Consider the following 13,009-nt stretch of genomic DNA (forward strand, 5'->3'; position numbering starts at 1 on the left):
ACCTCCGTGTAACATGTCGTTTCTTGGCCCCCCACCACCCTCCTGCAGGTAACCATGTATGCCAACCAGACAGCGATGTTCACTGCCGTGGTTGGAGCCGCAGCTCTGCAGGTGGCCATCCGGCAGCGTAGACTGCGATGGCCCACAGTGGCTGTAGAGGGAATGGCTGCAGAGTGGCCTGTCGTCACTGCGCAGTGGCCCGTCGCCACCGCGCAGGCCGCAGGCGCTTAGGCCCGGAATGTCCAGGGGGATGCCGAGGGGAACATTGACCCCCCGACGGCGAGGAATGCACAGGAAGCAGGCACTGATATCAAAGTGCTTGGGGGGAGGAGGAGGAGGAGGAGGAGCCACTGATGGTGGTGCCAGGGCACCACAGGGTCCAGCAAGACCTAGGGTGTACCGTGACAGAATGTCGCTCGAGGCCCTACTGGACATCACATGCAGGAGGAGACTACGGTTCAGCAGGGATACGGTCGCACATATATGCCACCTCGTGGCACACCTCGCACCACTTGGAATGGGTGGAGGACACGCTATACCAGTCTCCGTCAAGGTGACGGTGGCCCTAAACTTTTACGCTACCGGTTCCTTCCAGGCGCCGAGCGGGGACCTATCCGGGATCTCACAGGCATCGGTCCACAGGTGCACCAGGGCCGTCACCGACGCCTTGCACGCCATCACGGACAAGTACATTAAATTCCCCGAGAACCGAGCACAGCAGGATGCACGGGCACGTGGATTCGCCAAGGTGGCCAGGATACTGATGGTCCAGGGTGTCATCGATGGTGTGCACGTCCCCATGCGCCCACCTGCAGACAACAGGGAAGTGTTCATGAACAGGAAGGGCGCATACTCCATGAACATTCAGGTGGTGTGCGACCCCCACATGAAGATCATGCACGTGTGCACTAGGTACTCCGAGAGTTGTGCATGACGCCTACATTCTGGCACAGACGTTCATCCCCGCAATGTTCGATGGATGCCCCCTCCAGCTGAGGGGCTGGTTGCTGGGCGACAGGGGCTATCGTTGAGGTCATGGCTGATGACGCCACTACGGAGGCCTCACACCAACGCGGAGAGCCTATACAATGAGGCCCATGCAGCAACCAGGGGTGTGGTGGAGCGGTGCTTCGGCCTGCTGAAGATGCGATTCAGATGCCTGGACTGCTCCGGAGGGGCCCTGCAGTACCGGCCCGACAGGGTAGGTCGCATAGTTGTGGTCTGCTGTGCGCTGCACAACATTGCCATGCAGTGGGGAGATGCACTGGTGGAGGAGTCGGAGGGAGGACACGCGGCACCAGAGCTAGCGCAAATGAAGGGGAGGAGGAGGAGGATGGCGTGCATCAGGGTCGGGGCGCAGGACACAGACACGGCCCGGGTGCTGGTTACGTCCAGGTGGCTGCACGACGACACCGTCGAGGACAGCGGGCACGTGACGCGTGACGCGTTGGTGGCCGCACGGTTCACGCACCAGGGGGGAGGGATTCGCTGAACACTGCCACTTGCACCGCCAGTCCTGCACACGGGCACTACACTGCACCCAACCCCCCCCCTTGCACCCCCGCACCGCGTACACGGCACCAATTCCACATCACCTTACCATTGCGGCACTACGGGATTGCAACACATTGATGATTGTGTGAGCGGGTGTGATCAGTGCCATGTTGAATGATGACAGCTCTGCGATGAGCTGTGATCTGAGATTCACCAGCCAAGGTCTGACTCATGGCTATAGCTGAACCATGCACTCCGGTGCTCACAGCCTTCGTAAAGGACATTTCATCACGTGCCCGTGTGGGGTAGCTGGTGTCGGAGTGCCGAGGACTACGGTGTCCGATTTTGGGAGGCAGGGGGGAAAGGGACAGCACATCCGGCACAGACGTTGAACCGCTCGTTAACCACAGCGCCACTTGGTCACCTTCACGAGCCCACTGGCACTGGGCATAGCACAGAGTCTTACAAGTTAAGTGCAACAGTGAGTTTATTTGTGACATTCACATACACATGCCCTACCCCCTACAACTAAACTGTGCCCTGCACCCATGCCAACTTATTATGTTTCTAACTTCTTTGCCTTATGGGCCCTACCACTACGTCTAGGTGTCTCCCCAGATGGTACAGCAGGAGTGGAGGCGGACTGCTGAGAATCACGTCCTGCGACATGGCTCCCTGTCAGCACGCGTTTCCTGTGGCGGCCCTGCTTCGATGGGCCAGGCTGCTCGGCGGGCGTGCTGAATGGCATGGCGCCACCCTGTCCTGCCCGCTGCCCACCAGATGCGCCAGGGACGGAATGGAGGGAGGCCGAGTGTACCGGGACGACCCTTGCTGGAGGTACCGGGACGGTCCCCAGAACCTCCGCCTCCCTCGGGGAGCCCGGTGGCCCACGAGCCTCACTGTGGGACGGAGGTGCAATTGGAGACATGCCCCGTCGCACCACCGACACCTGGCGCTGCCAGTCCTAGAGGCCTGCAGCGGTATCGACCACGGTCCGAATGCTCGCAGAGACGGAGCCCAGGGAGTGCGACATTCCTGCCATGGACTGTGCTATCTCAACTTGAGACTGCGCTACGCCAATAATCACGTGCACCAGGTGGTCTATGCTCTCCGCGACTGACTGCTGGGACTGTGCCATCGCCTGCTGGGACCGGGCCATGGCATGGTGAGACTCGGCCAGGGCCCGGAGAGCGGCGGCAATATCCTGTTGGCTCTGTGAGAGGGCAGCCCTCTCCTGGCCCATGGATGATGCATGCACGTGAAGCCCAACGCCTTGCAGAACCTGACCAATGGCCGAAACCGTTTCACCCATTGCCTCCACCGCGGACGCCACCCGTGCGATGTCGGCCTGGGTTGCTGCGATCAGCGGCACCACTCCCTGCTCCTGGACGCGAATGGACTCCTCCAACTGCATCTGCAGGTCCTGGAAGATGGCCCTCATCCCGTTATTCAGTCCCTGGGTGTCCACACGCATCGGGTGTCCGTGTGGGTCAAGTACATCCAGGAACCCGGGAACCGTCTGCGCAGCAGCTGTTCGTTGGGCCTGGGCATCCCTCCGACCGTCCAGCCCCTCGGCTGCTCCAAACTCTACCTGCTGTACAGGCTCGGCTGTGTGGTGCGCACCAGACCGTGACCCGGGAGCCTCATCACTTATCTGCCCAACCGAGGTGAGTGTCTCTGCGATGGTGGATGGTGTGGGAGACAGCAGTGCCGCTCGATCTAGGTCATCGTCCGTAAAGAAGTCTAGTGTGTCCCGGTCCCCCTCAATGGCCCGGCGCAGGGCGCATGCGGCCCATGTCATGTTCCGCTCCAGGTGATTCCGTGGACTGTGTGGCCGTTCTCTGTGTGTCATCATCACTGTCCGTCCTATGCCCCTCAGTATTGTCTCTGTCCGTCCTCTGTGCGTCCCCGTCCAGCGTCCCAGACCGAGAGGATGGCCCTCCTGTCCGACCGACTGACCACCCTCTGGCGTGCATCCCTGGGTGTGCTTGAGGTTGGAGATGGTCGGCTTTGTCTTGGCCGAGACGACCCTGGACGTTCGGCGGCTGGCCCTGAGGAACACAACGATACGGGGTTCGTTAGACACGCTGGGCCAGGTGTATGGTGGTGGTGGGGGCAGTGCGAGGGGGGAAGGGGATCGAGGGTGCAGTGGCATGAGTGCGAGGGGGGAAGGGGATCGAGGGTGCAGTGGCATGAGTGTGAGGGGGTAGAGGATCGAGGATGCAGTGGCCAGTGTGAGGGGGGAGGGGATCGAGAGTGCAGTGGCCAGTGTGAGGGGGGAGGGGATCGAGGATGCAGTGGCCAGTGTGAGGGGGAGGGGATCGAGCGTGCAGTGGCCAGTGTGAGGGGGGAGTGGATCGAGGGTGCAGTGGCCAGTGTGAGGGGGGAGGGGATCGAGGGTGCAGTGGCCAGTGTGAGGGGGGAGGGGATCGAGGATGCAGTGGCCAGTGTGAGGGGGGAGGGGATCGAGGATGCAGTGGCCAGTGTGAGGGGGGAGGAGATCGAGCATGCAGTGGCCAGAGTGTGAAGGGGGCGATGACAGGTGGGGGGGGGGGGTGAGGACATGCGGGTTGTCTCACTTGTTTCTGCGCCTCCGACCTGGCATGTCGCGACCTCCCGGGTGGCAGATCACCCAGCGAGGTCCAGGGCCCTCTGCTCGTGAACATTTAGGGGGTGCAGCACAGGAGAACCCCCTCTGGTTCTCATACGCTCACGGTGGTTGTGAGCTGTCTTGTCCTGTGGGGGGGGGGGGGGGGAATGGATAAAGCATCACAATTAGGTGGGTATCATCAGGGCGTGCAGATGTAGGCTATATTAATGCTGGGTGAGGAGACAGTTGGAGCCACGCCTTGACATCTCTCCAGGGGGGCCCCGGTGCCCATGTGGGTCAAGTACAATGTTGTGCACCCTGAACCTCCCCCCACCCCCCCCCCCCCCCACCCCCACCCCACTTCCCGCCCTCGTGCACGGGGGGGGTGGGGTGGGTGGTTGTGACCCGGGGGCACCCTCATGGCACTTACCCTGGCAGCCCGAGTGAGGTTGTGCAGCTTCTTCCGACACTGCTCCCCGGACCGGGGGGTGTGCCCACAGGACACAGTGGTGCCAACTTCACGCCAACCGTGCCTCACCGTGCTGGACAGCTGGCGATGCCCACATCTTGGGCAGAGAGTGGCCCTTCGGTTTTCAACCTCATTGAGGAGGGTGTCCAGGTCCGTGTCCCGGTACCTCGGTGCGGCTCGTCGGGGCTCAGCCATCTCTCCTCCTTCTCCTCCTCCTGGGTCCTTCCGCGCGTGGATCGCGCCATTTATGGCACAGCGCCGCGTCATTCGGGCGTCGCACGCTTACGACGCTGCTTCCACGCCACGCCCCCCCCCCCCCCCCCCCCCCCCGAGTTCCTCACGGCCCCGCTCCCAGCCCATTTTCGGGCCCTGAATCGATCGCAATCGGGGCCGTTTCGCGCCGTTGTGAAACTCGACGCCGTTCACGACGGTGTGGGCACTTAGTCGCGGGAGCGGAGGATCGCGCCCCCTATGATTACATTGGTTTCATTGCTAACTGTGTGAAAACGTTTGTCTTTCTTTGCACGCTCAATGTGGTGTAAATATCTTTAACCATTTATTTTAGACAATTCCTAATGCAACATAATAATTGAATTATTGTGTGGTGGTGTTGAATTAGCAAGAAGGTGAAAAGAAAAGGTGAAATTATTCATCAAATTAAGTCACTGGAGTAGCTATCCAGAGACGAATGCTCTGGGGACCCAGGTTCCAAACCCAGCTGGTGGAAGTTAAATTCACTTAGTTAATCAATTCAGATAATTAATAAAACTGAAATTGAAGGTTAGTCTCAATCATGGTGACCATGAAACAATCATTACTTGTTGTGAAAACCCATCTGGTTCGTCAAGGACCTTTAGGGAAACATAGAAAATACAGTGCAGAAGGAGGCCATTTGGCCCATCGAGTCTGCACCGACCCACTTAAGCCCTCAATTCCACCCTTTCCCCGTACCACAATAACCCTCCTATCCTTTTTGGTCACTAAGGGCAATTTATCATGGCCAATCCACTTAACCTGCACGTCTTTGGACTGTGGGAGGAAACCGGAGCACCCAGAGGAAACCCACGCAGACACGGTGAGAACGTGCAGACACGGTGAGAACGTGCAGACTCCGCATAGACAGTGACCCAGCGGGGAATCGAACCTGCGACCCTGGCACTGTGAAGCCACAGTGCTATCCACTTGTGCTATCGTGCTGCCCAAAGAGATCGCCATCCTCACATCTGGTTTATGTGTTACTCTAGACCCCCAGCAATGAGGGAATCTTAACAGCCCTCTGAAATGGCCTAACAAACCAGTCAGTGTGTACCAAACCATAACCGAAAAGTTGAAGAGGAATTAAACAGGATGGACCACCCAACACTGACCGCAGCACCAGAAACAACAATGATACACCCAGCCCTGCTCACCCTCCAAATTCCTCGGTGCTAACTACTGGGGGCTTGTGCCACAATTGTGAAAGCTGTCCCATGGATTGGTCAAGCAACAGCCTGACATAGTTATACTCACAGAATCATACCAATCAACAAATGTCCCAGAAACCACCATCACCATCCCTAGGTATTCCCTGTCCTACCAGAAGGACAGACCCACCAAGATGGTGACACAGTGGTTATACATTCGGGAGGAAGTAGCTTTAGGAGTTCTCAACATTGACTCTACGGTCCTATCTTGCGTTTCTTAATTGCTTAGACAATATAAACCAGCATACCTCACATGTTCCTGTATCATTAACTGCTTTAACTCAACAATGCAAGTTATTTAAAGAAAGCTATTACTCTGTGCAACATTAGCAATCGCCACTTAACATTCCTGTTATATTATTCTGTGCGCAATTCTACTGGAGACATGCAGTTAAAATGCAAATGGTTTGATCATTAGTATCATACTGTGAATCTAAATGCTACCTGTTGCTGAGTCAGTAGCATGCTTGCCTTGGTATTGTATTGTTTTGGGTTCAGATCTTGAACCAAATCAAGCCTGATACTCCAGTGCATACTGAGGGAGCATTTTGGATTAAATGTTAAATCAAGGTCCTATCTATCTACTTGAGTGATGTAAAAGATCCTATGGAAATCTCAGACTCGTTCCTTCCCAAACAAAGGTATGGATACAGAGTCAAACAAATGTTCAAGTTGGAGATCGAAAGAGTTCTGTTAGATAACGACATTCGGAGATGTGAAGAAAATATGGGCATGGGAGTGCGGGCTCAAATCAGCCATAATCTAATAGAATTGCTGAAGACTGGCTGGATGGTTTACTCTAAGTCCTATATTTGAATGCTGCTGGTCTGTTCCAATTCTGCTCTTTAGAACCTTAATGATATCATCCACAATGGACTGTCAAAGTCCTTTCCCTTGGCCTCCCTATAATAAACAAGACTAAAATATCAACAGGATATCGAAAACAACCAAGAATATTTCACTTAATCAATTTATAAAATACAAATTCAGAATGAAATATTGAGAAATATTATAAAATGAAATACTAAAACGATAGTCACCTTGAACATTTGTTCGATAGTCTCTAAGTGTGCTGTTTTTTAAAAAAATGTATTACTTATTAAACAATGTCCCTTAATGATATCAGTGCTGTTTGGTTGATTCTAATGTCCTTTAGGGAGGGAAATCAGACTTCCGGTGACGGTGGGCGGGAGGCGGCCGCACAATGGAGAGCTCCCGCTCGGGAACGGCATTTTCGGGGCTTTAAGCCCGGTCCCAGGGTCCACGGAGGCGGCAGAAGCAGGGAGAAGGCATGGAGGAGGCACTGTGAAGACACAGGAGGGAAAAAAACCCAAAGAAAAATGTCGAGGGTGAGCAAAAAAACGGCCGAAAAAAAATAGCTGGAGGTCCATCGGGTAGTGGAAAGGTCACCGCAGGGTCACCAGGAAAAATGGAGGCTGGAGCACCAGGGAAAGCCGCACTGCTTACGGCTGAAGAAATAACCAAGGTGATGGCTGCGGAATTTGAAAAGCAGTTAGCGCAGATTGCGAAATGCATGGAGACAGTGAGGAAGGAGATGAGGGAGATTTTGAGTGTGCTGGTGGAGGAGGCGGTTTCCCCGGTGAGGATGGAGATGGCGAGTGCAGTGGCGGAGGTGCGAGAGCAAGGGGAGGCGCTGAAGGAAGTGGAGGAGACGTTATTGCAGCACGGTGATCAACTTGCCTCGATGGGGAAGGAGATGCGGAAGGTGATGGATACTAACAAGGATCTGCGAGGAAAAATGGAAGACCTGGAAAACAGATCCAGGCGACAGAATTTGTGGATTGTGGGGCTGCCTGAAGGAGTTGAAGGACCGAAGCCCACTGAGTATTTTGCCGCGATGCTGGCAAAACTACTGGGGGAGGGGGAGAACCCCTCCCGATATGAACTGGATCAGGCTCATCGGTCATGGAGGCCTGTACCAAAGGCGAGTGAGCCGCCAAGGGCAGTGACCCTGTGCTTCCGTAGGTACAGGGTGAAGGAGAAGGTCCTGAGCTGGGCCAAGCAGAAGCAGGTGGTGCAGTGGGCTGGAGCTGGTATACGTATATACCAGGACTTTATGGTGGAACTGGCATGGAGGCGGGCTGCCTTCAACCGGGTGAAGAGGGCACTGTACATTAGCAAGGTGCGGCATTGTATATCCAGCGAAGCTGAGGGTGACGTACAAGCTCAGGGACGTTTATTTTGGAACGGCGGAAGCAGCGGAGGAGTTTGCGAAAGCAGAAGGACTGTGGAAGAACTGACAAATTGAGGAATGGCCATGTGCCGATGTAACCTCATGACTGTATTTTCTTCTTTTTTGTATCACTGCGCGCGGGTGTAGAGATTAAAGGAGCCAATGTGGTATATATTTGGACAAGGGAAGGGACGGGACTTTCACTCGAAATGAGGGTTCTTTGGGGTGTAGGTGGATATGCGGGGTTTGTGTGCTAAAAGGGGATCTTTGGGCTTTCCTGGGGCCGGGCAAGTGGAAATTGACCCGGGTGGGGGCCTCCACTCTGGCCGGGTTAAGCCGGCCAGTGAACGGGAGTGAGGTGGGGGAGGGGCTGCGGCCATCGGAACCTGGCAGAACAGGGTCCGAGTGGTCTAGCCGGGGTGGAAAGTTGGGGGGAAGGAACCAAGGGTGGGGGAGGAGTTTTACAAGAGGCAGTGGACAGGAGGAGCTGGAGACCTGGGGGGGGGGGGGAGCTGTGTAAGATTCAGGGTGACTACGGGTAATCCCTGATTCCTTTTTGTCATTTGTTTATGTAAACATGAGGGTTGGGGTTTGGGGGTTGGTGGGTAGATGGGATTGTTGTTATTATGGGGACTGACATATCTTGCTGATTATTGTTTATTGTTGATGGATGTAAATGTGGGAGAAAATGTTAAAATGGAGGAGAATTTTTAAAAAAAATTTTTTAAAGGGAGGGAAATCAGTTATCCTTAACTGGTCTGGCCTACATGTGACTCCAGATCCACAGCAATGTGGTCTACTCTTAAATGCCCTCAGGGATATGCAATAAATGCTGGCCCAGGCAGCGACACCCGCATCTCGTGAACAAATAAAACCAAACAGGGAAAAGGCACTGACTTTTGAACCATTGCATTCAGCTTCAGCTATGACTAAGCTACCTTAGGATGCAGTGTTTCAACGGATAACAGTACAGATGGTTGTCAATGGAGTGGAATGTGGTAACCAGCAGCACACCCTTAAAAAGAATGAAAGTGAGGGTTCCGAAACTAAATTTGCCAGGTCCTTTTAATATCTGTGATCTCACAGGGCTGCAGGTGAGTGAAGTGCAAGACAATTGAAGTGACCGCCAGGGAATTGGCATTAACCTGTATAACACAGATACTCCCTGAAAAGAAGTGCTTTGAACGTCCAAGCTCCCACCTGGCCATGGCTGGAACTCTTCAGGTTTACTGAACAAATACTTCTCAGCCTGTCGGTTTCAGTAAAGAAACACTTCCCGCTGTGCACTCGCGTTGGTGACCCTAGTTAGTTGCTGACAGTTCAGGAAACCAGGAAACCTTGCCGGGAAATCCAGAATTGAGGTTAAAAACAACTCGTGATTGGTTTTGCCAGTACCTTAATTTTTTACTTGATGGATAGAAGGGGGTTCCTGTTCACCTTTAATCCCATCCTGGGGAATCCCAAACAAGAGCAGGGTGAATGTTGGATCCTGACCCAATGTTGCTTTTAGCTCCCTGACTGCACCCAAGCCTGCATTCCCTTGTCGGAAACATTCCCCCCCCCAATAATCTGATTGTGCAAACATGTGGTGACACTTACTTCTAGCTACTGTGGCAATTTGCTTGAGATTTTCCTGATGAAGGGCTGAGTTGCCCGTGTCATACTTGGCTCGAGCTGTAATGATGAAGTTTGTTTCCAACATTTTTACCATCATTTCCCAGAGCTCGTCAATTTTATCCCATGTAGAATTGCGAGCAGTACCTCCGATAAGAGCAATGTATTTCCAGCCAAAGAATTGCAATGTTTTGGTAAGGACGTCGGCCATCCTCTGGGGTGGAGACAGCAGATTCATGTAAGTGTCATACACAAGGAAATTATCTAACATCGGTGTTTGGTCCACAAACCCAAAGATGGGGATGTTCCATTGAGAGGCGAGAAGACCTGTAATCTAAACAGCATGATCCAAGAATAGTCACTACACGGTAGATATCAGTTAGAACATAAGAACTAGGAGCAGGAATAGGCCAGCTGGCCCCTCGGGCCTGCGCTGCCATTCAAAAAGATCATGGCTGATCTTTTTGTGGACACAGCTCCACTTACCCGTCCGCTCACCATAACCCTTAATTCATTTACTGTTCAAAAATTGATCTAACTTTGTCTTAAAAACATTCGACAAGGTAGCCTCAACTGCTTCACTGGACAGGAAATTCCACAGATTTACAACTCTTTGGGTGAAGAAGTTCCTCCTCAACTCAGTCCTAAATCTGCTCCCCTTTATTTTGAGGCTATGCCCCCTAGTTCTAGCTTCACCCACCAGTGTAAACGACCTCCCTGCTTCTGTCTTAACTATTCCCTTCATAATTTTATAAGTTTCTATAAGATCCTCCCTCATTCTTCTAAATTCCAATGAGTATAGTCCTAGTCTACTCAGTCTCTCCTCATAAGCCAATCCTCAACTCCGGAATCAACCTCGTGAATCTCCTCTGCACCCCCGCCAGTGCATCCTTTCCCAAGTAAGGAGACCAAAACTGTACACAGTACTCCAGGTGTGGCCTCAACAGCACCCTATACAGTTAAATAAAATAATCTTTAGAACTCTCTATCTCAGAGGGTTGTGGAGGGTCTGTCATTGAGTATGCTCAAAGCCCAGATTGATAGATTGAGACACCAATGGCGTTGAGGGATTCGTGGATAGTGCAGGATGATGGCATTGATGTAGAAGATCAGCCGTGATCTAGTTAAATGGCGGGGAAGGCTCGAGGGATCAAATGGCCTACACATGCTCCTATGATCCAATGTTCCTGGAACTAATTGTTGAATTTTACACCGTTTTTCTTTCAGCTCTCTCCTTCCAATTGTATTTGACTCCTCCCCCTATTCAGTTCTGTTATTATTTTCAATGTTGTTTTTCTTTAAGCCTTTGCTCTTTGGTTTCTATTTTCTTCATCCCTCAACACAACTCAGCTTCCAGCCTTTTTATTGTCTTCTAAAATTATTTTTATCCCTTAGGCTTCATAATATCCTTTCATTCAGTGTTCATCTGTTTGGTTCACTTTCTGTTTAAGGAAACTTTCTCTTTAAATAGATATTTCCACATTTGCTGGTACTCTCATATAATAATAATCATTATTAGACTTACATTAACACTGCAATGAAGTTACTATAATACTTTCAGACAATTAATAAAAGAACATTAATGGTTGCTCCTTTGGATTCATTTTCATATAACAGACAAAAATGATATTTCAAGTTGTCCATTTACTTAAAGCCACACGACCCAACTCAGAGCAACCCGAGATATACAGAATTCAGGAAAATTGACAATCGAATCTCTGAATTAGAGATTCAAGATTTTAATATAATTTGATCGAAATGTCAAAGATTGCTCGTTCAGTTAGATAATTTTGCCCCTTAAATCCAAGATATTGCCTTTGTTTCTCTACATATTTTCTCCTGCAACAATAATTTCAATTATGAACATTTTGCAGTTGATGATGTACAAAATACCGAACAACAGATGGGAGATCCTCTACACGTGCCTCTTACCTCTGCTGCCTCAGAACAGGCTGGCCCAAAGAGCGCTGAAATATTGTATTTCTGCACCTGGCTGATGAATGCGTTTATGGACACCTTGGGGTCACAGTCACTGTCAGCATACACAAAATCCAGTGTGCAGTTTAGCATGAAAAAAGGGTCCGAATTTATCGTCTCAATGGCCAGCTGCATGGCGGATCCCAGTCTCATTGCGCTGAAGGGGAATGAGACGTTTCGGGGAACTTGAAGTCCCAAGAAAAGTTTGGAAACCCCAGCGCAGTTGCCAGGAGGAAGCAAGTAGAAAAAGGAGCAGACAAGTAAAGGAGTCGGTATTGGAGCCATCACACATTCGCTCGCAGCAACAATAAACGTCTAGCTCTTGGCGATGAAATTTGGATTGCTTTCTTGTTATCTTCCAATTGTTGAGGGTTTAAATTGATATGGCCAGTACCTCAGGTAGTAATGATACCACAGATCGGTGTTTTATTTATATCTAATGCACCAGGTGATTGTGATAATCCTCAAGTGCCTTGGTTCTTTCATTAATTAGCAGAACTCTTGATTTCCTGGCTCTCGTGTGATGAATATGATTTAAGTGAAAGGTTTCCGTTAAAATCAAACAAGTTCCAGAAGCTACACCTGGGTACCACAAGCAGTTAGCTCTGTTTATAGTTTCTGGAGTTCTGGCTGTTCCTACCATTGTAACTCTTAACTACGATTCAGTTTGATGAGACTTAACCGGTCATAGACACTTCTTGCAGCAGTATCAAACGTTTTTAAAAATTAATTCAAGGGATGTGGGCATCACTGCCTAGGCCAGTATTTATTGCCCATCCTTAGTTGCACTTGAGAAAGTGGTGGTTATCATGATATGCGGACACACACATAATGATATACAGACAAGCAGCTAATGGACACTGAGAACAGGACATGACGAATAAGCAGGCAGGACACTCAGGGGTGGGATCTGACTATAAAAGACACGAGGCACTCACACTCCGCCTCTTTCCACTGATGAACATCTTGGGCGAAATTCTCCGGAAACGGCGCGATGTCCGCCGACTGGCGCCCAAACCGGCGCAAATCAGGCGGGCATCGCGCCGCCCCAAAGGTGCGGAATGCTCCGCATCTTTGGGGGCCGAGCCCCAACCTTGAGGGGCTAGGTCGGCGCCGGACGAATTTCCGCCCCCCCCAGCTGGCGGAAAAGGCCTTTGGTGTCCCGCCAGCTGGCGCGGAAATGACATCTCCGGGCGGTGCATGCGCGG

General features: G+C 51.8%; 1 protein-coding gene across 1 annotated transcript in view; it reads right to left on the minus strand.

Moving 5' to 3' along the window:
- gucy2g (guanylate cyclase 2g) overlaps nucleotides 1–12,086 on the minus strand; it is a 128,453-nt gene extending 116,367 nt beyond the window's left edge. The window contains exons 1-2 of the mRNA XM_072477630.1: nucleotides 11,757–12,086; nucleotides 9,810–10,158 (exon numbers count right to left, since the gene is read on the minus strand). Of these exons, the coding sequence (XP_072333731.1) occupies nucleotides 9,810–10,158; nucleotides 11,757–12,086 (679 nt within the window). The remainder of the gene's footprint in view (nucleotides 1–9,809; nucleotides 10,159–11,756) is intronic.
- Between the last annotated feature and the right edge of the window lie 923 nt (nucleotides 12,087–13,009).

This window comes from Scyliorhinus torazame, chromosome 16 (assembly GCF_047496885.1).
Source record: "Scyliorhinus torazame isolate Kashiwa2021f chromosome 16, sScyTor2.1, whole genome shotgun sequence".
Taxonomy (NCBI): domain Eukaryota; kingdom Metazoa; phylum Chordata; class Chondrichthyes; order Carcharhiniformes; family Scyliorhinidae; genus Scyliorhinus; species Scyliorhinus torazame.